This window comes from Mizuhopecten yessoensis, unplaced genomic scaffold (genome assembly GCF_002113885.1).
Source record: "Mizuhopecten yessoensis strain PY_sf001 unplaced genomic scaffold, ASM211388v2 scaffold10925, whole genome shotgun sequence".
NCBI classification, from domain to species: domain Eukaryota; kingdom Metazoa; phylum Mollusca; class Bivalvia; order Pectinida; family Pectinidae; genus Mizuhopecten; species Mizuhopecten yessoensis.
Genome location: NW_018408790.1, coordinates 376,836 through 403,479, shown reverse-complemented (window position 1 = coordinate 403,479; position 26,644 = coordinate 376,836). Strand labels below are relative to the sequence as shown.

The window sequence follows — 26,644 nt, the reverse complement described above, 5'->3', positions numbered from 1 at the left end:
TACCAACCACAACAAAGGTAAGGAGACATTGAAACCTATACGTCAGCCAACATCACAGGAAAATACTCGTTTAAAATACATATATCCACTAATACATATATCCACAAATACATATATCCACTAATACATATCCACTAATACATATATCCAGTCTTACTCTGAGATAGAAATGGAGCTAAATGCAAAATCTAACGTTACTTTGGTTTGGAAAATTTTGTTTAACCCTTTCACCACTGTAGGTTAATGGACTCATCCATATCAATGCATGGTAGAGTCTACTATGTTACATAGGGGTGAACGAGTTAACGTCCTAACAACAGCTAAGTTTATTAAAGGACGTGCCTCCATGTGTACTGTGTACGCATGCTTGCATGTGTGTGTGTAGGAGGCAGGGTCTAACCTAAGACATTGAGCTAAACATTTAAACCAATATTAATGAAGAGGTAAACACAGATCACAGCGACCTACATTTGATATATTTGAATAGTGCTCAACTCATTCACCCCTGAAATTTTATAATGAACTATTCCAACCTTTGAGTTGGAAGCGTTCAAATGTGTCTTCAGGCGTTAATGAGTTAAGTTGTATCCACATCTTAAGTTTGATAACTGTTTGAATTATATTACTGGAGTACAAAAGCTAAACACAAGGTGTAGGACAGGGGAGACCACTCACCAGGGGCTGCCTCGCCTTGTCTGACAAGGAATGTTCCTTTTGGGTATCCAGGGGAGAGAAGCCAGTCTTCAGAGGCATGTCGACTCACCTTACCAAAATACCACCTGTAACAGAATTCAAAAGTTACACAGGATATCTAGAGAATTAGAAATGTGTGGAACACACAGAATCGGTTTTCTCACTGGTGTATGTTTGTCACGCTAATTAATATGAAGTACAATGGCTTCACAGAAATGTACATACTGCCAACAGTTGACCAACCAAATGATGACATTATAAAGGGGTTTGGCAATATATTGAAAGGCAAGAGAGAAGGAATTATATTGCATAATGGTATACATTTCCCTCATTATACTGCCAACATCTATCCTACTCAATAATGACATTAAAAGAAGGTTTAGCACTGGTATATTGAGGGAAGCAATTCAATAAACTGTTCAGAAGCTAGAAAATGTCTGCGAGACATGAATGCCCCCTATATAGCAACCGTGACCTTGGCCTTGACCTTGGAACCCTGAAACACAACGATGTCCGACGTATACTCATACTTGACCTTCGTATAAAGTTTGACGAAAAGTAGCTAAGTGTTTACATTGAATCGGGACGGGACAGACATGGGCAACACTGTATGCCCCCCATTTTATGGCCGGGGCATAAAAACAGGGAAAATGTGGCACTAAGTTGGTTGACACATGAAATAATTGCATTATATTAAGTTTTTATTTATCAGACATATTTTCTCAAACTGTTACGGTTCCTTGCCAATTGTGTTTCATTAGTATACAAGGAATGAAGGTACATTTTTGTATAGTACTACATGTAGCTAACCCAAACATGTCGGATCAAACTAGTACTGTTACCTTATGCTATACCAGGCAACAAAACTTTATTTGAACTTAAAAGAGCCTACTACATGTAGCTAACCCAAATATGTTGGATCAAACTAGTACTGTTACCTTATGCTATACCAGGCAACAAAACTTTATTTGAACTTAAAAAAGCCCTGCCCGACTGCTCTGTATGTCTTTCCTGTATACAGTAACCTCCCTTTAACTTCCGTTTTGGTTATAACTGGGTATATTTTAGCCAGGACATTTCTGTACACTTATAGGTAGCTCCATTGGTTAGAGCTTAAGTATAACAATCTGAAGTCCTGGGTTTGAATCCTGGTCTGACCTCGCTGAATTTTTACACTCAGAACACCATTGTTAATTATATTTTGTTTATTTCTACTTTATAATTTCTAATAAAAGGCCCCTAGGGTTTCTTTTTCAGTAATTTTTTTACCAAAGCTAGTCTTGCCGTATAAAAGAGTTTCCAATACTTAGTTAGCATTTATGGCAGTGGTAGAGTGGTCCTTAAAGGAGTACAACTGTTTTAAGGTTTTAAATGTTTTCTTTAAAGTGCTGCCTCAAGAATGGTTTATAGCCCTTTGAAATGGCTGATGGACAAACATTTTTTTTTTTAAAAGATCACGGATGAGTCTCAATTTCATATAGGATTTATGAAACATTTTATTGAGCCTTTCATGGCACAAATCATCACAGGGACTAGTAAGGATGCTAAAACCAGTGATCTTCCCCAACTCATCACAGGGACTAAAACTGGTTGTCACTTGTGCATTGTTTACACTGTCCCATTTTTTAAAACTTTTCCCTGGCAGGACAATGGATGGTGTGTTTTTTCCCTAGATGTGCTCTGTATTCATAAGGACAGATGATGAATGAGAAGAGGAATGACTGGAATTCGAATGAAATGTTTTGCCCTGAGTACACAACACAGGGGAAGGTTTACTGGTAGTAAGTGTCTGTGTAGTAGTGTAGACCACACTCCTCTGAGTAATTGAGTGCACACAGACCAGATATTTCTCCTCCCCCAAAAAACCTATACTACCAATTACAGTGTAGTTGAACTGTAGCTAGTATTTGCACTCAACCTTTCATGTCGTGTTTTGTTAACTTGGCCAAGAAAATCTCCATTGCTCCTGAGCACCATTTCATCATTAATATTCCTTTAAAACTGAACAAATCCCACATCTAAATACCCATTGGATCAATATAACATAAAATATCAAAATGAAAAATGATTTGTTTTTATAGATATTTTACTTTCCAATACATTTTATTTAAAGCTGAGAGGTGTTAGGCTTTTAACATCTAGAACCCGCCTCTGAAAACGTAAGTCGCAAATCCCTCCTGACTTAACGAGACTTGATTCATCAAAGACTCGGCAGGGAGACACCCTGATCAACTAGTCTCCCCTTAGAATTAGCACCACATCCTCAGCGTCGGATCAAACCCACGGAGAAATCAGCCGTGAACAGGAATCTGTATAAGTTCATTTCCTACTTATTGAGGTTGAAAACTATGGATTGTATTTATTCATCCAATCCAGTCTGAATATTCGCTAGAAAACTGCATGTAATATTGACTGTGTTGCATTGTACTGTATCCTAACCTCCACCATTTTTTTATTTTTATTTCGATGTGACTTAAAATTAATCGCCGTTGATTGAAATACAATGGAACTGAGACTGAACAACTACAGAACTACATTTTTTTTTAAATCACCACTTAAGTTTACCCTTTCACCACTGTAGACCATAATGGACTCATCCAGATCAATGCATGGTAAAGTCTACTAAAGTTACATAGGGGTGAAGGATTTAAAAAAAAATGTACGTTGGATTTCCAGACCTACCTTTCTGTTTATATGTTTTGATCAAAAACAACTAAACAAAAGAAAAGAACAAATTCAAAAAGTTTGTTTTGCATATATTTACGGTAATTAACAAGAAATAGTTCAAGTCCACATTTAAACATTTCTGTCGCATAAAATATGATTGTGATATAAAGGAATATCAACAGTTTTTAACACTTATCTATTAAGTTGGTTGTAAATTTTTTAAATTTGAAAATGTAGAAAAAGCAAGAAAACTTAACATATCATTCAATCAAAATTAATTCTATTAAAAAGTGCTCAGAGCTCGATGTTCAAATTACGACAGGGATTTTTGCGTCAGTAAAAGCATCAACTTTTCAAGAAAAGAAAAGAAAAAAAAATCTTTTTCACAAACTTCTAAATTTGGGTTATATTTTATTATAATATTGAGTATTGTAATTACCCCCGCCGCGTACAGTTTTACAACATCAACAAGGAAATATTCAAATCAGAAAATATTTCACTGAATAAAACTTTTTAACTGAACAAGACAGTCTTACTGCATGTTTTTTGCCTCTTTTTAGAATTTTATCATGATAGGCAACTAGCTACCTTGTTAAACCTGGGGAGCTATATATCCCAGCAGTGTTGCCTGTCAAGTTCTACTTCCCCGTCCATAAACACACACAACCACCTGCTTTAGTACCTTCCAGACAGAGTATCCCCACCCATCTTATCTCGCTCTATCCAGCCCTTATCAGCCTTCCTCAGAAATTAACGGAGACTTTTAATCCCCAAAGATAATCTTAGTAGCCAGGTAGTAATATAAGTTAGGTTTTAGCTACATCACTTCTTGACATCTTGTTTTGAAACAAACATTTTCTTTGGAAGGAAACCCACAAAAATGTGACTGATGTTTTGATGGCATCAACACCAGTAGAGCCTTCTTAAAAGTATACATTCTGTAATTCATTTCATTTTAGAGGAAGATTATTTTCCATCAGTGGTTTTTTGGTGACCTGTCAGTATAATAAGGTCAAATCCAACTAAGAATAAAATTTTCTTCAGGACATTTTATTGGTATTGACATGAACAATTAATACTGAAACTAGTAATACATCATATTATATACATGCAGGCAAATATACCATGGTCTATGAAGATTTAAAAGATTTATCCATTTATCAAAATAAGCTGAATAAAATGCAGAATTAATTTTCCCCAAGGCTGATCAGATTTGTCCAAAATGTTAAAAATTGTTTGAATTCAATTCTTTTCTCACAAATTAACATGAAATATAAATCTCACCAAAAAGAAAGTGAATAACATCTTTTAACAATTCTGTTCTGAAATTCTCCTCCGACACCTTAGATTGTTCTGGTTAATTTCGACCACCTCCTACTTATTATTATAGAGAATGGCGTTGCTCTCAACGGCCGTGTTACCAAATTTGGTCTTGGAGCTCATTTAATAAATAAGTTGGTATGGGAATGGATTTTTTTCTAGTGAAAAACTTCGAGCAAATGCTAGACCAATCAATCCACATAAGACCGTACGTTGACACCAGCGGTTCGCTAGAAGAACCAGATATAACTACAACTGGTCGAAAATTGAAACATTCACACGTTTTTTGGAGCATTACTGGAAGGGTTCTCGAGCCATTCTCAGGCACAGCACATATATAGGGTAAACACAGTACCAATGACTCAACACTAATAGCGATGTTTCCAGACCCTACTTACTCCTGTGTTTGGCCAGTTCGATTTTCACCTTTTTGTCACAATTCACACATGTTTTCACCAATCCCTTTCTGTATCAATAATATTGGGTAAATCAAATAATCAAGGCGAATATAATTATTTTTTCAATTTAAAAGCACTGCATGTTGGGTCCCTTTAAAAATTAAATATTTGAACATCCTTTGCGCATGGTTCGAATGGAAAGATTGAATAAATTGTAGTATCCTTTTTGAAGTATTGTGTTTCTAAAGATTATTATGGGGCAACAAAAATGTGATTTTTTTCCCCCCACTTTGTTATCTCTTAGACGTAAACAATGATGTGTACTTTCACAAGACTGCAAATGAGCTGAAGTTTTTCTCCTCAATTTCACAAACACTTCTTCGGTTGTTTTTGCTCGTCGCCAGAGATTTTTATATAATAAGGAGATCTTTAAAAGAAAATATGTTGAACAACAAAACGTGTCGAGGCCAAGCTCATGAATTTTAAAGCAGGAGGTCAAGTGGTCTAAATGATAAAGCGATATGGCCATCCTATGTTTGGCGTAAATGTCAAACAATTGTACACTGGTCAGCTGCCAAACAGCACTCTAGAGTAACTAACCATGATCGCATTCTCTGTATCAATATATATACCTTGGATAATGGAAAACACTCTGTCCTGTACAGACAGAAATAGACATGGAATGGTTAAGGAGGTTACTAGCCCCTGTGACTGACAGAAATAGACATGGAGTGGTTTAGGAGGTTACTAGCCCCTGTGACAGACAGAAATAGACATGGAGTGGTTTAGGAGGTTACTAGCCCATGTGACAGATAGAAATAGACATGGAGTGGTTTAGGAGGTTATACTAGCCCATGTGACTGACAGAAATAGACATGGAGTGGTTAAGGAGGTTACTAGTCCCTATGACCGACAGAAATAGACATGGAGTGGTTTAGGAGGTTACTAGCCCCTGTGACAGACAGAAATAGACATGGAGTGGTTTTAGGAGGTCACAAGTCCCTGTGATGATATGGGAAGAAAGAGACAAAAGATGTGTGGTTTCAATACCTTATTAGTCCCTCTGATTATTAGTTAAACAGATTCTGTTATCCTAGCATCTGTATCCAGTGGAATAATGTGTTTTATGACCATTTCTGATAACTTTTATGATATAGTCATGCAACACTCAACAGAAGATGCCCCTTTAGTTCAAATATGGTCAATGGTTTTAAATGGTCACTTAAGGTAGCTACAGCCACTGACTAAAAAAAGACTCTCTTTGTTTCCGTATAGGCTCTGGAGATGTTCTAGCTTAAACAAAACTTAAATAAGAACATTTAAACTAGAATTATTTTTGTCGAGAATTGTACAGGTTTTCGTATTCATAACATGTCAAATTTACATTTAAAAAAAATATCTATTTATACATGTACATGTTGGACTTAAGGGTATATGCTACCTTACACAGACATGTATATCCTTCCAAAAGAGTTTCATGTCAAGAAATGGCTGGGGAGGGGGAGGAAATGGCTCAAACATGCACAAGTCTAATTACAGATCAAAGGTACAATGTGTAAGTAAGCATATAGGTATGTTTCCTTCTGATGAACGCCTGGTTTATAAAAGTTGATGAGATTATGCAGGGACGGATTACGTCAGCTTCAATATACAGTACATTAATTGAAACAATGCAGAACCATGAATAATCAAGATTACCCAATGACAATGAATACTTACTCTAAACCCCTTAGAAACGTTTCCTGTGGGGTAGGTGGCGCTAATGTCCTCGGTGGCGACACCTGGTGATTCTGATTAACACTTAAAAATCCACTCGATGGCGAATTAGTGATGTTGTTCCAGTGTTCACTGTTATCGTCATTGTTGTCTTCGTCGAGCGTATCCGACAAACTCAACAACAGGAAGTTGTCCTGAAAGTCACAAATTCCTCGGAGAGGTATGGGCGTGTCCTTACGGCACATGGGGCAGGGGAAGTGTCCCGGCTTCTCCCCCGGATGCCTGCGAACATAGTCCCTCAAACAGTGCTCACAAAAGCTGTGCAGGCAAGGTAGAGCCTTAGGCTTAATGAAAGGCTCCAGGCAAATTTTACACGACAGAAACTCTTCTTGAAGTTTTTCTTTTAAGCTTGCTCGATTTGTAGATCTCGCCATAGTTAGCCATTCTACAAGATATAAAACAAAATCACAATTATTTAAAAGTTAATAACCAAGAAAAGCACTATTGCTGATATGTTTGTTAAAGGTAAGTACCTCATAATATGTTCAAGCTAACATTACGAAAAATCAAATATATTCCGCTTGCTGAAATTTTATTTTTAAACTTTATTAAGGTCAATCACAGTAATATGCGGTGAGACACGAATATGGGAGTTGTCTCTGCGATTGGAAATCTGTCATAAATGTGAAAATTAAAACAAACTGACGAACATCTACATTTTGTATGACAATTGAGATACGATTTCTTAAATTGTATGCATTATATACAAAGCATAGTCCCTCAGATTTATTGGGGCCAGATAATGGTCCCCATTCCCGATTAAAAACTATTTCATATTTACGCGTAACTCCCAAAATTTGCAGTTTACTCCTAAACATTTCTTTCCCAAATGTTTTTTTTTTTCTTAAACCCAAGAGAGTACATACAAGGTACAATGAAATTGACAATATTCTACTATTAAATATTAGTATAATTATCATAATAGAATTTTATTTTATTATCATCTTCAAAACCACATATCTAGATCTAGAGCGGAGGGTTAATTAACCATATCAAAATTTATAGAGGGATTGGCCATCTCTTTGTAGCCAAAATACTCTCTCTAATTTAGCCAGATCTTGGGCCAGGACAGTCTGTCCATCAGCGAAACCCATCCCTTTGTAGCCAATATGTAATACTCTTTAACGAGGCTTAAGCAAACAGGTGAAATACTTCCACACTTAAACCTAATCTCATATCTATTTACAAATGCAATTCTGGGGACGGATGTCAGGTATTTTAAATCTTTCATCATGTCTATGTGTGGACCAACACACACATTGAAATGGAATTTATTTACATTTGATTTATAGTCAACAACGGGACAAATCTCGATACATTTCTTTCCGCCAAAACTGGACAGAAAGCGGACTTACACGGGCTACCTCCGGACCTTACAGACCCAAAACGTAGAGTAACAATTACCAGGCTACATAACTAATCTCTCATACCCTTTCCTAATCTGAAAACTACACACACCAATTCACTGTACAAACACCTGACCAGGCTTTCAGACTGTGACAGTCTCCTATGAAAATAAACTCCAAACTTAATACAATTTCCCTTCACTTTGTGTGTACAACCGAATCCCATGTAAATTCACAAAGTATTTTTTTAATAAGATTTCATTTCAGTTAGAGCCTTGTATGTCCCACAACCTGTTTCAGCTCTGACATGTAAAACTTCGTTGTGTGTATTGGCACCCTGGCAAAATGCATTTCTAAATTCCATTAGGAGATTTCAATTTCCGTTACGATTTTTACCCCAGGTAGATCTGCTAAGGCAGCTTAAACTCAATTGGGATTTTACATTTTGCCCTACAGCGCCGGTACTTCAATTTCAAATGACATCTCTAGAAATAGCTGGAGCCTACAGCTACACTATCTTGTAACACTGATCCATTCATGTCATTCTTTGAAACACATTAGACACTAAAATTGAAATTTTCAAATGTCTGCTACAAACCGTGAGCTCAATGTAACAAGAAATATTACATGTATACATGATATTTGATTAAACTGTAACTGTGAAGTTAGGTAAAATGAAAGTTTGCAAATTTTGAAGAAAAAAATATGTAAATATTTTGCAAAGCTTGAAACCCATGGCTAATACATCTTACATCAGGGGTAGTGAGTATTTTTAAAATTTACTAAGAAAATATTAACTATCAAAATATAGAAAGGGTTTGTAGAATTTCTGAATATTTTCAACATTCACCTCCAAATAGTAACTATCAAAACATAGAAATTGTTTGTAAATTTCGCAGAATCCTCCTGTGAGCTAGTACTCTTGCAACAGAATTGTACAGCCCTGCCTGACCCTCGAAAATAAATACCTTGACAGTAGGCCAGTTCCTCCGTATCAACCACTGAAGGTCGGTGGTGGTACATTGTAAAACAGCAACCACTAACAGCTGCGAGATCTGATTAATTGTGCATTTTTGCCAGTCGATCCACGCATGCAGTATTGTTTTATTTCATCTCATTAATGTTATCAATTATGTATTTGGACGAGAGAAATCAATGACCGATCAAGAATTCGGCATAAATGAATCGACGAGGCAGCGTTAGTGCACTGTTCCCTGGAGCTACATAGCAATTCCGTCCTTCGGGAAACTTGTTTACATCAGAGCTTTTGTCGCTATTCTCATATCTACCACAACGACTCTATATATATATATATATATATACCAGTATACCATTTCTATCATACATACAACAGACCTTGTCATCATTCTATAGAAGAGAGATGTCATTTCGCAGTGTGCTGTTCATCATTCGTAACTGTGCCCACTTTCCGCAATATTAAACCTCCGATCGATCTGGCATGCTGAATAAAAACACACTATTTATTGCTTTCTACACAGGTAGAATATAACGTTGATGCTGTTGTTATGGAAACGACAGGTGGAGATGTGTGTGTTAATTTGCAGCCTCAGCTCTCCAAAGCCAGGATTCAGTCACCATAACTACTACCCTATAATATCTGCCTGCCAATTCCCCACATGGCCCACGAGTCTGGTGAACACACATTAGACTAACAGGCAAGCTTTACACATGTTTCAAAAAAAAAATCCCAAGAAAAATTAGTGTGTCCATGCATTTGCAAAACATCTAGATTAGACTTAAACGCAAAAATGACAGCATTGATAAAGACATTTTCTCAAGATTATGTTTTGTTTCCAAACTGTTTTGGAAGCAGGTATATAAGACGATGATGCTGCCCTTATGACCAGTAATCCTCTACCGCCACACCGAGCTATTTCTGTCCTGACCCCCTGCTTCCTGTTTATGTTTTTCCGCTAAAAATATATTCCTACATTTACGCTGGTGTTAACTGGTCACTTCAGCTTCATGATGAACTCGATGTGTAACCCTCGGCCCTGATTACCATCCACCAGCCGTAACCAACTCTGACAGTTGTTGTTCTGAGGCCAATATCAGCAAATGTATATATAACTTTGACCTTGAAACTGATGTGCGATTCAAACATGAAAGTATATTTTTATATATCTCCCGTTTAGAATTTCTTATTTGAAACAGTATTTGTAATTGATTACGAAAATAATTCAATATTTTTATATATCTCCTTTTAGAATTTCTTATTTGCAACAGTATTTGTAATTGATTACGAAAATAATTCAATATTTTTATACATCTCCTTTTAGAATTTCTTATTTGCAGTAGTATTTTTAATTGATTACGAAAATAATTCGAAGAAACTGTCATTGCCAACTAACTGACTGAAAAATTATATTTCATAGTTTACTAGGATTCATGAACACTTAAGGCAGAGACTTTCCTGAGTACTTTGATAATTGTCATATATTTGCTTTGAATTGAAAAAAATGATTATTGAAGGGACATGGAGGTTTCTTGGTCAAATAAAGTAATTTTTATGCATAATATGTACATTTGTATTAATTATCTTCTTTTGGAAAATCTACATTCCATTTGGGATTATGCGGATGACAGCAAAAAACAACCCTTCAAGTCTCTTATTACTAATGTATTTATCCTCCAATAAGTTCAGAAGGTTAACACACAATCTCCGACACAAAATAGGGATGTGGGTTTATTATAGGGCAATGAAACAGCATTTGCTGGCATTTTTACAGAACTACCACAATATATATGGGTGGGCTTATTACCAGGCGTGGGCTTATTGATGGATAAATACGGTAATGACACCCAGAAAGTGAATTGTCCTGACCATCAGTTACCAAATTACCTATCATCCACATCTTTCACAGTATCAGCGAAGGGAATGGTCTAAATGTTACCGTGTCACACCCATATCATAAATAAATGATTTCTTTCATTGGCTGCGTGTGATGTGGGAGGAGGTTTGGAGGAGATATGTCGGGGAGGAGGTTCGGTGTGATGTGAGAGGAGGTTTGGAGGAGATGTATCGGGGAGGAGGTTTGGTGTGATATGAGAGGAGGTTTGGAGGAGATATATCGGGGAGGAGGTTCGGTGTGTAGGAGGGAGTCCTATAAACAGTATTACCATCTTGACATCCCTAACTAATACTTGACACAAGACATTAACATAACTGCTGTTTGGAGGAGAGATGAGGACTTACAACTGTAGTAAATGTCCACAAATCATGATAGCAATCTCAGAAAAGGAAATCAAGATTTTCTACAGGGATGAATAAAAATATCAAGATTAATTTAATTTATCTGTACCTTATGTATTGCGATTTCTCATAAAGAATATTAGACCTCTAGCTGCCATAACAACGGTTTTACATATTTACACACCATTTTCACTATATCTAAGAAATGGCGTAATATAAATACTGTAACGATATCAAAACTAACTTGTGTTATTTCCCTTTAAATGGTAAGCTCTGTTGGACAGCTAAATGTATACTTTTATAATAAAAGGACATTTTGTATACAAGTATAAGTAATGCAATTGAAAGAGAAAATATTTGGCCAGGAAGCCGATTTGGTTTAGAATATGCTAACCAGACAGAACAATTCGGGCAAATAATCTGAAGGGTTGGCATAGTTTTTGGCCTTCTTTACTTGACCCTTTCAACCCTAGGTAACTTTAATGGACTCCACCATGCATTCACTGGGATGAATCCATTATGGTCTATGGTGGTGAAAGGGTTAAACCTTTTTCTAAGCTTCAGGTGCATAGACAAAATTAACCTGATGCATATACAACCTATGAGTTAATATTGGAAACACGATTTAGTATACTTATCACGCCAATAACTACGCTAAACTAGTGCATGACATTTATACTTTCACTTATTCTCCTGAATACAAAATTTTCGTCATTTATTGCCATCAACGTTTCAAGACATTTACAGCCCCTGGAGTACAAGAAGTTACCCCGAAGTTGTTGACCCCTGTCCATGGTTTATTGAGATTGGGGGGAAGGAACAGTGTACATGTTCCCCCCACATCAAAAAGCCAGAGGCCAGGTCCCTCTTATCCAGAAATCATTATGTCAATGACACTGTACCGAGCTGGCACAAAGATGGCTAACAGACTGGAGTGACACTGCCTTTGAGTCTCCGTTTTATCTATTTCATTCAGAAAGATCTGACACAATTCATATTGAATCTGTAAGTGAAAAGACCTTCGACCTCCCTTTAAGAAAATACATTCAGATGTGGGGCTGACTTGGTACTGCCGTGTGTTTGTAGAACTTACACTCGACATGGCCTACCCTACGATGAAATGATTTATACTTGTTTCGAAAAACAACAACTTATCATTAGCTGAAAAAACGGATGATTTGTTATTTTGAGAACTAAATGTATTCAAGTTAAACTGATTTAAGTGATTGACATAAGGAAAATTGAAAGGTGCAAGTGTACCGAACTCTGAACTCGGACCAAAATTGATTTGTAAAACGTACAGGCCACTTCTGTATGGCTCAAAGACAGAATATTTACCAACTCTTTCACGAGAAGAAATGGTTTCAAATAATATGATAAATGGAGCAAACACCATTCCTGAGCTATAATGTATATAACTCCATTCTTAGATAAACAATAGAGTAGGATTTCTAAATTGGATATTTTTCTCTATAACTTAGCTTCAGGATACGCTGAATAATTATCTGGAATTTGTTCAGGAAACTTTTGTGGATATGGCAGAGATTGTTTGAGAGCATTCGGGATTAACTTCTTCACCCCTGAAGACACTTTTGAACTGTTCCTATTCAAAGGTTGGAATAGTTCATTATGAAATTTCAGGGGTGAATAAATAAAAATAAAGATCGGGTGGAAATATGTTGGTAGAATATATGTCGGGAAAGTTTGGGGAATATGTTGGGGAAAGTTGACGAACATATTGGAAATTGTTCCAAATTGTATTGGAAAATGTTCGGGAAATATAGTGAGGATGGTTGGAATTGTTGAGAAATCTGTCGGCAAAAGCTTGGTTGATATGTCCAGAGTTGTACCAGGAACATGTTGAGGATTGTTCAAAACATGTTGGAAAAATATCTGCAAATATATCTGTATATAAAATATAGTTTCAGGAATTATTTGGGAATCCTAAGTATACCACTAAAGATTCCCAAATAATTCCTGAAACTATGTTGGAAATAGTTCGGAGAATATGTTAGTTTTTTTTCTTTCTAGGAATATATTGAAGAAAATTTGGAAAATATGTTCGGGATTTGTCAGAGGTGAGCTACTGCTTTAGTTGGGGGGAATAAATCGGAGGTAATCGGGAGATATGTCGGGGGGATTGTTGGTCTGCACTGTAGGGAAGTTTGGGGCCAAGTGTACGTCTGGTCTAATTAGTGCCTGACAGTGCCCACACCTGCACATCCAAACACATGCTACATACAGGATGCCCAGATTTCCTGCTCAGGCCGAAAATACACCCTCACATTTAAATCTCCCGAGCTAAATTTATAAAACAGTATCCCAAATATATTCACATTTTTCTAGGCTAGTGATAAGTTCTTATATTTAACTCCATGTCAAATTTAGAATTTTCAATATTTATTTGACACGCAATTTAACTGCCGCAATAAAAGTGCACTATTACTAGTCAAACTAAAATTCACACTAGCCTACTAAGGAACTCAAGATAGAATATCAACATACATCTTCATGTTCTGAAACACACAAATGTGATACTGTACTTACAAAAGTTTTAAATACCTAATAGCTATAGCTGTTTTCAACACAATTTCACACCAAACCCGTTTTATCTTGCCGTTTTGAAACCTTGCACCCAACATAGAGCTAACAATCTATCTCCAAAACTTTCTAATGAAAGATATTTGAACTACATATCTCTTTAATTTGCTTTCCATGTCCCGTGAAACTTGTTAACCAAAGCCAGATGATGATAAATGGTAACTGATACTTTTACTGAAGAAAAAAAATCCAATTTTTAAACAGGATTTCTTTTTTCAAATTTGTAATAGAAATGTATCATTAACATACGGATGAAGTCTCCTCGTTTAACAACTTTAACAAGTTATGACCTTAAGTGAATCATTCTTGTACGACCACAAGGAAGCAGTAAAGAGTTTTTTACATGGGCAGACACTGCAGTACCCATTGAAAATCCATGTTGTCAGACATGGGTATCTGATTGGAGAATCAAACCCTGGCCATCTTGACTGAGCCAACCACCTAACCTTTTTGGTCCACACTGACCACCAGCTGACCACCTTGACCACCTGACCACCTTGTGATCTATTAAGTGACCTACCTGGTATTAGAGACTTTTTCTTCTTTTTGATATTAGTCTTTGGTAGGGTACAGAGCGACGACACCTGTGAAAGGGAGGTAACCTTTGACAGGTCCGAAAGGGCACCTTCCGCCGCGAACCAGCACATGTCCGTGTTGTCTCCTTGTCCTTTAGAGGCGCTAGGACACACAAACTCAAACCCACCGTAACTCTTACTCCCGGAAAAAAGTTCTCGCATGGATTTAATAGCCTTTTTAGGCCCACTCAATGTTTTCTTTTTCTCCATTAATTGTGACGACAAACCAAATTTCACCGTTTCCAGTGGCAAAATAAATAAATAAAATTCCTGTCTCTAGGAATTATTACAAAATTAATTTGTGCAGACTTCAGTATAAAAATCCACTTTGTTTTTCATCATTTTTGTTTTTACACCTCATAACGTCATGTATTTACACCGAAATCTCCACAATGAATTTTTCACCATAGCACACATATCTCCACACATTTTTATAATACTGTTCATAGAAAAATCCATTGTTATGGGTGAAAAAACTTACTTTACATAATAAACCCAGCAGTATGTGTAAAATCATACAGTCCTACTACTAGAGCTAGTCATCCTGGAGTTGTACTACGGTGGCGTGTCAAACCCACAACTCCGTCACCACCACAGCTGTGTATACATGTCCCAGGGTGCCCTCTTTTTAATTTCCATTTCCAAATGTCAATTTCACAAATAATTTTCTTTTAAATTTCACAAAATCTGCTCCATAATCGTCGTGAGTGGACCCATTTGCTGGGACAATCGGCCAGTAAATTCGTTCGTAAATGTCAATACTCCACTTATTGTCCTGGATATTCTCCCGAACCTGTGATGTAGAATATGGCTCTCACTTTTCACTTCCCAACCTTGACAACAGCTTATTCATCCAATTTCAAATTTTTTATTACACGATAATTTTCCGAAGAAAAACTATATCAATTTACATATGTAACTTTTGTTTCTGTATCAAAACTTTTTCTCAGAATTCAGCTAACTTCACTTGGTGAGAAAATCTTTATTTCACTTAAACAGATAAATTGTTTAGAGAAAACAATCAAATAACGTCATTTTAAATCCATGTACACAATGATCGGTGCTTGGTTGTTATTCTTGATAGAAAACTTTTATAATTCAGGTAAAAAAAATAGCAACGAGGTAGTTTCCCGACAAACCCCTGTCTCCTGTACTACTAGTTTCAACAGTTTACTAAGCTTGTTTAAGACCCGGACTTGCAGCCACCGGAGCAGATATGATACACTTCATCCCTTGGATTTCAGGATTTCAAAGAAATGTAGGTTGCAGAATGAGTTTGAATGGGTTCCAAAAATACCAGCTCTATCTGTGTTCGGATGCTTGAGTCCTAAATATGTTTCAATACACATTTTCTACCTCCGCAACTACAGCATCAGCTGGTGAATTCCACAAGTCGTATTTCTAGAAATGCTGTTCAACCATATTCTAAAACAAATAGATTAGGCGCTGAAGTGTCTGTGGTGAAGGAATGCATCTCTCATCCGAAACGATGGAACACCGAAGTTTGGAGATGTACCTGGGGGCTTTGCCGCTTGTCAGATAAGTAGGCCCTGCTCGGCTAAATCTCATCATTCCTATTAAAAGTATGTAAACCTTTTGCAAAAGTTTCCAGAAACGAGTATCAATTTTACACAACCTCCGAAAATAAATCCAACCCAGAATGTCTATCGCAGGGACGATGGGCAGTTGAATAATTTCATCTCCTTCTAATCACGAACACTTCAGATTTCGGAACAAAATTGCTTTTGTTCATCGAGGAAGGCATATATATAAATGTGTATGTGTGTGTGGAGGGGTCTCTCCTTCCTCACTGAAGCACACACCTGTGGGTCTAGTTTGCTATCCTCTCAATCCTAACCTATCAACTTAATTAAACATGCCACAGGAATTCTCGCTGGCTTCCATAGCTTTGGAATACTACTGTACGATGTGTGATGCGCGTACACTAAGTTTAACTATCCAATCATATCCAGAATATTTGATTCCAGACAAAAAACTGTTCATCAAATTCCGGCGCAATATATCTAGGCAGTCTCTGTGCTAGACGATCAGGATACCCTGAGTATCTACAAATCCAACATTTTAACATCCAAGGTTTTAAAGCCCTCAGGTCAATCACACACAAATTCCTGTCTAATTACACAACACTGTCATCTCATCATAATACTCCTGCACATAATATCTCTCCACCGATAAAATATCTCCCGAACAATCTACAAAAACACATCTCCTTGTAAAAATCTAGCCGTGTGCGCCTTGATCTTACAGGTCTCCACAGTATAACAGTTGTTTTTTTCGCCTGCTCTACATTCTCCTTTCCTTACACACTCCCTCCTCCCCTCAGTGGCTACAGATGTTCCCCCTTCCTTACACCCCCCTCCTCCTGCCCTCAGTGGCTACAGATGGTGGGGCTGAGATGTTCCCCCTAACCTATCCCCCTCCTCCCCTCAGTGCCTACAGCTGGTGGGACTGATGAAGATTATGATGAGGTTCGCTATGTTTGCCAACTCTCCACTTCCTGTACATATGACTGTTCTACCATTGTCTGTTCGCCTTTATCAAACCTACATTTATGCTAAACTTGTGCATCTTCAGAGGTACCCATGGGGTAAACCAGATTTTTTTTCAAAAATTCATGAAAAATTCACAGCTGTAAGACCACTTAAATCAAATTTGTATTTCTTGAAAACTTTTCTCTTTATGATTGAAACAATCTTTTTTTCAAACATAAAAAAAAACCAAGCTGCTCAGTAGTTTTTTTCGAGTATCTTTTAATAATTTCTTTGAAAGATATAATGACTATTTTAACCTATCAATTCTTCTGTAACATTTCCTCTAGATCACATAAATTCCTTGTTTGTGGGATATTTACAACAAAGTGTAGATTTTAGTTTGAAAGGAATTTTTTTACTGTAGTTCTTTGGAATTTCTTCTTTGGTGTTGACAGAACAACCAACATAAACTTTTAATTCTATTTTCTTAATTCAAAATCCTAGGAGCAAGTGATCCCAAAGAACTTCAAATTAATCCTATGATCAATATATGCAAGTTTTTCATCAATAATTACGAATAAAGGTGAAAATGATTTAAAATCAGGCTGGATTTTACACGGTGGCGGCGCCCAGTTTTTCTTGAACCAAGCCCTTCTGAAAACCTATTTCCTGTTCAGTTCCTTTGATGTCGAAGTTTTATTTACTGTATAAAAGTGTTTGGAAGTACATGATAGCCCGCCACCTTTGCTTGATTAGGTTACCTACAGGGTTACCTGGGAGGTTTAAGTACCTGCTTCCCGGCTATGAACTACTGAAAAACATTCACTTCAAAAGCTACCTAGTCTATTTGTATCAGCCAAAGGTGAGATAATTTTGTCTCAGGTGTTGGGTAATACATTGGACATCGGTACACCTCCCTATCAAATAAAATGTGCAGGTAAGCTTTGAACAATTTCAACCCATTTGTTGTAATGTCCATTAAATGAGAAAGCACCTGGTGAAAATCTCAGAGGTGGGTCTCTCCAGCTCACCTTTAGCTCCTTTAAACCAAACTTTAAGGAGTTTAACTTTGGTATATATTACATGAACTTGAAACATTACTTCACTCCTATCGTATTCAACCAAATAAATGCCATACCACGAACCTCATTTATCTCGGAATGACTGCAGACCATCCAAAATTCTTACAAAATATATCTATTATGGAAACTTTACTGGGTTTTTTTAAACAAATTTGGAACAGTTTTTAATTATATTTTAAGATTACTCCATTGTAAAGTGTTCAGTTATACTGAAAAGAAAATTCAATACATGAAGTCTTTCAGAATATTATTTCTAATTCAATCCTACTTAAAGATGAAAATTTGTTTGAATAATTTTCTAGTATCTGCTTTATTTGCATGGTTCAGTTATTCATTTTAAAAGTAAAGTTATTTTAATTTTTAATGGATATTTTTTTTGCTCAGAGTAAAATCTTTCGGGGGAGAAACATCTATCCCTCGTTTTCCTTATCCTTATAGAATTAATCCTCCATAATACATCCCACTAATGGTGAGTAGCCTAGACAGCCTATTCCATTACCTCCTTGTATCGCAGTTTACCTTGCTCTATACAGATACATTCTAACTCTGACCTAAAGCTACAACACACATCCCACACGCACACTACCTATCAAAACACTATCTCCACACTCTGGAAATTATTTACCCAATATTTCCCTGAGGTATAAGCCTGTTATTACTGAGGTAGCCATTTCCAACAGGGACTAGGTAATCAAAACCAGTTAGATATTGAAGGCACATCAAGGTCAGTAATTGATTTCTTCCTGACAATAAGTCTTTATTCTACAAACCCTGGCCCACACAAGGCTCAGAGCATGCTTTCTCTAACAGTGTTGTAAAAGATTCCCGAGCTTGCTCTCCAGTTACTGGGTTACTCAGAGCTTGCTCTCCAGTTACTGGGTCACTCAGAGCTTGCTCTCCAGTTACTGGGTTACTCAGACCTTGCTCTCCAGTTACTGGTTAATACAAGCTAGAGACAGAGCTTGTTCTCCAGTTACTGGGTTACTCAGACCTTGCTCTCCAGTTACTGGGTAATACAAGCTAGGGACAGAGCTTGTTCTCCAGTTAATGGGTTACTCAGAACTTGCTCTCTAGTAACTGGGCTACTCAGAACTTGCTCTCCAGTTAATGGGTAATACAAGCTAGGTTCAGAGCTTGTTCTCCAGTAACTGGGTTACTCAGAGCTTGCTCTCCAGTTACTGGGTTACTCAGACCTTGCTCTCCAGTTACTGGTTAATACAAGCTAGAGACAGAGCTTGTTCTCCAGTTACTGGGTTACTCAGACCTTGCTCTCCAGTTACTGGGTAATACAAGCTAGGGACAGAGCTTGTTCTCCAGTTAATGGGTTACTCAGAACTTGCTCTCTAGTAACTGGGCTACTCAGAACTTGCTCTCCAGTTAATGGGTAATACAAGCTAGGTTCAGAGCTTGTTCTCCAGTAACTGGGTTACTCAGAGCTTGCTCTCCAGTTACTGGGTTACTCAGAGCTTGCTCTCCAGTTACTGGGTAATACAAGCTAGGTTCAGAACTTGCTCTCCAGTTACTGGGTTACTCAGAGCTTGCTCTCCAGTTACTGGGTTACTCAGAGCTTGCTCTCCAGTTACTTGGTTACTCAGACCTTGCTCTCCAGTTACTGGGTTACTCAGACCTTGTTCTCCAGTTACTGGGTAATACAAGCTAGGTTCAGAGCTTGCTCTCCAGTTACTGGGTTACTCAGACCTTGCTCTCAAGTTACTGGTTAATACAAGCGAGGTTCAGAGCTTGCTCTCCAGTTACTGGGTTACTCAGACCTTGCTCTCCCGTTACTGGGGAATACAAGCTAGGTTCAGAGCTTGTTCTCCAGTTACTGGGTTACTCAGAACTTGCTCTCAAGTTACTGGGCTACTCAGAACTTGCTCTCCAGTTACTGGGTAATACAAGCTAGGTTCAGAGCTTGTTCTTCAGTTACTGGGTTACTCAGAGCTTGCTCTCCAGTTACTGGGTTAAAGATGGCTCAGAGCTTGATCTCCATTTACTAGGTTTAACAAGGTTGAAAACTTGCTCTCCAGTTACTGGGTAATACAAGCTAGGTTGAGACCTTGCTCTCCAGTTACTGGGTTACTCAGACCTTGCTCTCCAGTTAATGGGTAATACAAGCTAGGGACAGAGCTTGCTCTCCAGTTATTGGGTTACTCAGACCTTGCTCTCCAGTTACTTGGTAATACAAGCTAGGTTCAGAGCTTGTTCTCCAGTAACTGGGTTATTCAGAACTTGCTCTCCAGTTACTGGGTTAAAGATGGCTCAGAGCTTGATCTCCATTTACTAGTTAAACAAGGTTGAAAACTTGCTCTCCAGTTACTGGGTAACACAAGCTAGGTTGAGACCTTGCTCTCCAGTTACTGGGTTACTCAGACCTTGCTCTCCAGTTAATGGGTAATACAAGATAGGTTCAGAGCTTGCTCTCCAGTTACTGGGTTATTCAGACCTTGCTCTCCAGTTAATGGGTTATACAAGCTAGGTTCAGAGCTTGCTCTTCAGTTACTGAGTTACTCAGAGCTTGCTCTCCAGTTACTGGGTTACTCAGACCTTGCTCTCCAGTTACTAGGTTACTCTGACCTTGCTCTCCAGTTACTGGGTAATACAAGCTAGGTTCAGAGCTTGCTCTCCAGTTACTGGGTTACTCAGAACTTGCTCTCCAGTTACTGGGTTAAACAAGGTTGAGACCTTGCTCTCCATTTACTGGGTTACTCAGACCTTGCTCTCCAGTTACTGGGTAATACAAGCTAGGTTGAGACCTTGCTCTCCAGTTACTGGGTTATTCAGAACTTGCTCTCCAATCACTGGGTTACTCAGAGCTTGCTCTCCAGTTACTGGGTTACTCAGAGCTTGCTCTCCAGTTACTAGGTAATACAAGGCTCAGAGCTTGCTCTCCAGTTACTGGGATAACACAAGACTCGGAGCTTGCTCTCCAGTTACTGGGTTAAACAAGGCCCAGAGCTTGCTCTCCAGTTACTGGGTTAAACAAGGCCCAGAGCTTGCTGTCCAGTTACTGGGTTAAACAAGGCTCAGAGCTTGCTCTCTAGTTACTGGGATAACACAAGGCTCGGAGCTTGCTCTCCAGTTACTGGGTTAAACAAGGCCCAGAGCTTGCTCTCCAGTTACTGGGTTAAACAAGGCCCAGAGCTTGCTCTCCAGTTACTGGGTTAAACAAGGCTCAGAGCAAAGCTTAGACATGAAGGAAAGAAAAGAGGCAAAGTGGAAAAGGTGAACATGAAGGGGAGAGACAGCTAAAGAAGAAGAAAGAATTGGATGGAAGGAATAGAAAGAAGCAAGGAAAGAAGACAGGAAGGAGTAAAAGGAGGAGGAATGTGAACGACCATCCTTCCCTGCATATGTTACATATACCTACTACTGAAACCTGCACATCACACCTGGTTTGTGTCTATGTGTCCAACACACCAATACATCAAAGTACATTACAACACAGACTTCATGGATTTAAATAATTTCATGCTAAAAAAATCTGACATTAAAATATTGTACTTGTCTGCAGGGTTTGGTAAGGGAACTTTAAAGCCCATAATTGTTTCTGGAAGGGAATCTGTACAGCTGCATATGTTAAAATGAAAACTGCATGCATACATAGATATACAGGAACAGGGCTTTGGGTCAGGGGAACAATACATGCATTACACAGATTTTCTTCTCACACAATAGTCTAATTAATTTTAATATCTATTTGTTATCATTCTCCTTTAGTGTGAGCAAATCCCTTGTCATTTTTATTAAAGTTGCTTTAAATTTATTTATTCTAATCTTGCGAAAAAGCTTGCAAAAATGTGCTGACAGTTTAATTTCCTTTTGGGAATTCACCACAAAAGCGTGACACAAATTAATTGTTCACCTGTGAACGTTTTAAAGCAGCATCTAGAATGAACCTTAACCTTTTCACCTCTAGGTAACTTTAGTAGACTCTACCATGCATTTATGGGGATGAGTCCATTACGGTCTATGGTGTTGAAAGGGTTAAAGTTGATCCTCCTAAACCTTGCTTATTTTTTATTTTTTACATGGACAAGTATTTTATTTTGCCCTTAAGTCTTTCAGGTGTATTTTGTTGATCACGTTTAGACAAATGATAAGTGTTAGCTATTTAGAACATAATCAACAAACTATCTGTCAACACCTAATTATCTTTCCAGTTTCCCAGCAGTGACCCCAGCAGTGACATGTGTATATCCAGCTCCTAAGTCACTGGCAGTGGAAAACAGCAGTATATTATTTGGGATGTACAGGTAATTGTGTTATGACTATACAGGTAATACCAGGTATGTATATCCTGACCTAGATTACCTCTGGCTGGGGAAGTGTCACTCAGTGTAATAACTTCCTATTGCCCAGCACACTTAACAAGGATACAATAGATTTTACCTGAGCCCACAACTTACTTCAAATCACAGCTGGGTGTCAACAGATTTTCCACTTCCTTCCCTGCCCTCATTTCCAAAATCTAATTAATCCCCTCCCCATACTTCTGTCCTTAAATTCTTTAAATCCCCTCCCCACATTTCTGTTCCTCAAAATCTTAATCCCCTCCGCCAAACATTTCAAGTATCTGTTGTTTCTAGCACCCCGCCCAACTACAAAAAATCAAAAAAATCTCAGTATCTATATATATAACCTCTCCCAACATTTGTCTTTCTAAATCAAATCTAATAGAACCCCTTCCCCAAGTTTCATTCCAGTCAAAACCCCTTCCCTATATTTCAGTTTCACTAAATCCTCTAACCACATTACTGTCACTCAAAAATAAATTTCTTCCCCTCATTACCATCATCAATGGTGCATGAAATTATTGACAAAATTGAAGATATGATCTTATTGCTTAATGATTAAACGCTGATAATGTACCGGTAATGATGTCTGATGGACCTGTACGTTGTTAAGAAGCAATATTTTTTTCAATAAAGGTATGTGTGATCTGTCTTTTTCTAGATAAAGAAAGATTTATCACCCCCCCACCCCCCACCCTTTCTCTTTAACAAAAGTATAAAGTGTGGTAGAACAATTTATCTTAATCTCCACCAAAGGACTGGACAAGGGCTACTCTCAGCCACACTGTGGGAACTGACACTAACACCCCCAGAAAGGGTCTGAACAGGAAGTCCAGCAGCCCCTTTTGATTATGAATGAAGGGTACAGAATTGATTAGCATGTAATTATGTGCCCGCTGACCACTAAGCCATTGGTCAAGCCTTTCATTTTTTATTGCCCAATGATGGCTGTTTGCTTTGGCCTTTGCAGTAAAGAGGAAATGATTATGTAACAGCTGTCAGAGAGCCATCAAGTGACCTTGTACTTGACCTTGACGGTCAACACATTAATGCCATTTACTTTAAAATTTCACACTGGTCAGTTTGAATCTATGAGAAGTTTGTCCACAGAGCCTGATGGCTATGAGATCATGAGGCCCCCTGTAGGAGAACTCTAAATCAGGCGATTAGATATGCGCTTATGTTTTTGTCTGCACTGTTTATAGTTTGTAACAAAATATTGTGAGAATTGCTTTATTTTGACTACCATATACAATCAAATTTTTGGTAATTTTTTTTTTTACAATTTTTACAACAGATTTAAAAATGCAACCTAGTCTGTAATTGTTATTTCTGCACCCTCAATTAAGTTGAGGGTGTCAGCCATTTTTTTTATACAACATTGTCCCCATGTTTTGGGTAGGAATTAGGTAGCTATAAACTATAATATTGAGACTAAATTGTGTTTGAATAAATGTCTTTCATGTTCATCTGAAGCTGAACGTTCCCAACTTACTTATGGTTTATACTTCAGAAATTCAGTTCTACAAAGAAACCTGTCTAACTGCAGGTCAAAATAATCTTTATCTGACACCTGGTGAGGAAAATTTATAAGCTTAACCTGTCCAATCTGACACCCTGTGGGACAAAATTTATTGACAAGATTGACCTGTTTATAACCCGACACCTTGTGCGGATTTGGTCAATTTAAAAACAAAAAACAAAAAATCAAAAGTAGCAAACCTCCAAATACAGTTCAATTATTATTGAGCGGCTGATATAGGAAAGTTTGACAATTAAGACTTAATACATGGAGACCCAGCGAAGTTTTGTGGCCACCATAACATAGCATAAAATGATGGACTCATTATATTTAGTCCTAGGTGAACAGTGACAGGATGTTTTCCCCATTTTAACCGTCTTGATTTCAAATGATGAATACTTCCAAACATCTCTCATCGTACATATTGATATCAAGAATTCGGTAACACTAAAAAAACCTTTATGGTTTTCGAAAGTCAAATTTGTTAAAAACCCAAAAATAATAAAAGTTTTAATCTGTAAAATAACCTAGTTTCTGAACTGCCACAGGGTGCACTTTTCTGGAACATTTCTCTGTGAAGCTAACCATACTTTAACAAAAGCCTATCAATTGAAGGTCATGAACCTATGTTTTCCATAGTTCAAATGTCAATACACCAGTCATCCATTACCCATCCATCTAGATGTCACTCACGCAGGCTTAATTAGTGAGGTTTTAACTTCATAAACAAGGCCTCCACTCACTCAGTCTCTCTCTGTATATACATAGCTCTAGTTTTACATGGAGTAAATGTTCAGTAACTACTCTAACTACTTACTGTAAACATTGATCTACAGGTGAATGAAAATATTCATTCACTGTCTCAAGATAAATAACATGTATTAAATCACTCATGGGAGTAACTAAAGAGAAATGCATTTAAAAGACAGACTGTTTTTTAAATACAGGTTGCTATTTTATATGTGTTTATTTATAAGGAGTAAAACTGGTCATTGTGGACAGGTGGCATTGATCTCTAAGTCAGGTTTGACTGTAGTTATAGACAGGTGGTCTCTAAGGAAGGTATGACTGTAGTTATAGACAGGTGGTCTCTAAGGTAGGTTTTACTGTAGTAATAGACAGGTGGTCTCTAAGTCAGGTTTGACTGTTGTTATAGACAGGTGGTCTCTAAGTCAGGTTTGAGTGTAGTAATAGACAGGTGGTCTCTAAGGAAGGTTTTACTGTAGTAATAGACAGGTGGTCTCTAAGTCAGGTTTGACTGTAGTTATAGACAGGTGGTCTCTAAGGAAGGTTTGACTGTAGTTATAGACAGGTGGTCTCTAAGACAGGTTTAACTGTAGATATAGACAGGTGGTCTCTAAGGAAGGTTTGACTGTAGTTATAGACAGGTGGTCTCTAAGGAAGGGTTCACTGTAGTTATAGACAGGTGGTCGCTAAGGCAGGTTTAACTGTAGTAATAGACAGGTGGTCTCTAAGGAAGGGTTCACTGTAGTTATAGACAGGTGGTCTCTAAGGCAGGTTTAACTGTAGTAAAAGACAGGTGGTCTCTAAGGAAGGGTTCACTGTAGTTATAGACAGGTGGTCTCTAAGGCAGGTTTGACTGTAGTTATAAGTCAGGTTTAACTGTAGTAATAGACAGGTGGTATCTAAGTCAGGTTTAACTGTAGTTATAGACAGGTGGTCTCTAAGTCAGGTTTAACTGTAGTAATAGACAGGTGGTCTCTAAGGCAGGTTTAACTGTAGTAATAGCCAGGTGGTCTCTAAGTCAGGTTTAACTGTAGTAATAGACAGGTGGTATCTAAGTCAGGTTTAACTGTAGTTATAGACAGGTGGTATCTAAGTCAGGTTTGACAGTAGTTATAGACAGGTGGTATAGACAGGTGGTCTCTAAGTCAGGTTTGACTGTAGATATAGACAGGTGGTCTCTAAGTCAGGTTTGACTGTAGTAATAGACAGGTGGTCTCTAAGTCAGGTTTGACTGTAGTAATAGACAGGTGGTCTCTAAGTCAGGTTTGACTGTAGTAATAGACAGGTGGTCTCTAAGTCAGGTTTGACTGTAGTAATAGACAGGTGGTCTCTAAGTCAGGTTTGACTGTAGTAATAGACAGGTGGTCTCTAAGTCAGGTTTGACTGTAGTAATAGACAGGTGGTCTCTAAGTCAGGTTTGACTGTAGTAATAGACAGGTGGTCTCTAAGTCAGGTTTGACTGTAGTAATAGACAGGTGGTCTCTAAGTCAGGTTTGACTGTAGTAATAGACAGGTGGTCTCTAAGTCAGGTTTGACTGTAGTAATAGACAGGTGGTCTCTAAGTCAGGTTTGACTGTAGTTATAGACAGGTGGTCTCTAAGTCAGGTTTGACTGTAGGTTTGATAGTTAAATAGTTTCTAACCTAGGTTTTGCTGTATAATGGCAATTTACATGAAACATGTACAAGTAACCATACTTCATGGATGAAATATTTTGGATATTGATTTCATGGAAACAAAATTGAGATGAATATATTTTCATTTAATAACCATGTGATAACTAAAATTACAAAATTCAATATGAAGAATTTAAACATGTCCTGTGCAATATGGAGTCAATTTAAACCGATCAGAATTAAATAGCATTTACAGTCAATTAAATAATGATCATTATATTAACATATAATGATATTTTGACAG

At 37.6% G+C, this 26,644-nt stretch overlaps 1 protein-coding gene across 4 annotated transcripts in view; it reads right to left on the bottom strand.

Moving 5' to 3' along the window:
- Positions 1–26,644, bottom strand: part of LOC110463777 (tyrosine-protein kinase SRK2-like) — a 129,327-nt gene that overhangs the window by 13,771 nt on the left and 88,912 nt on the right. For 3 of the 4 annotated variants that reach the window (XM_021518631.1, XM_021518632.1, XM_021518633.1), the window contains 2 exons: positions 6,798–7,239; positions 676–779 (listed from right to left, as the gene is read on the bottom strand). In XM_021518631.1, the coding sequence (XP_021374306.1) occupies positions 676–779; positions 6,798–7,239 (546 nt within the window). Of the gene's footprint in view, positions 1–675; positions 780–6,797; positions 7,240–14,535; positions 16,635–26,644 lie in introns of those variants that run through there. The other variant, XM_021518630.1, reaches the window with a different exon arrangement.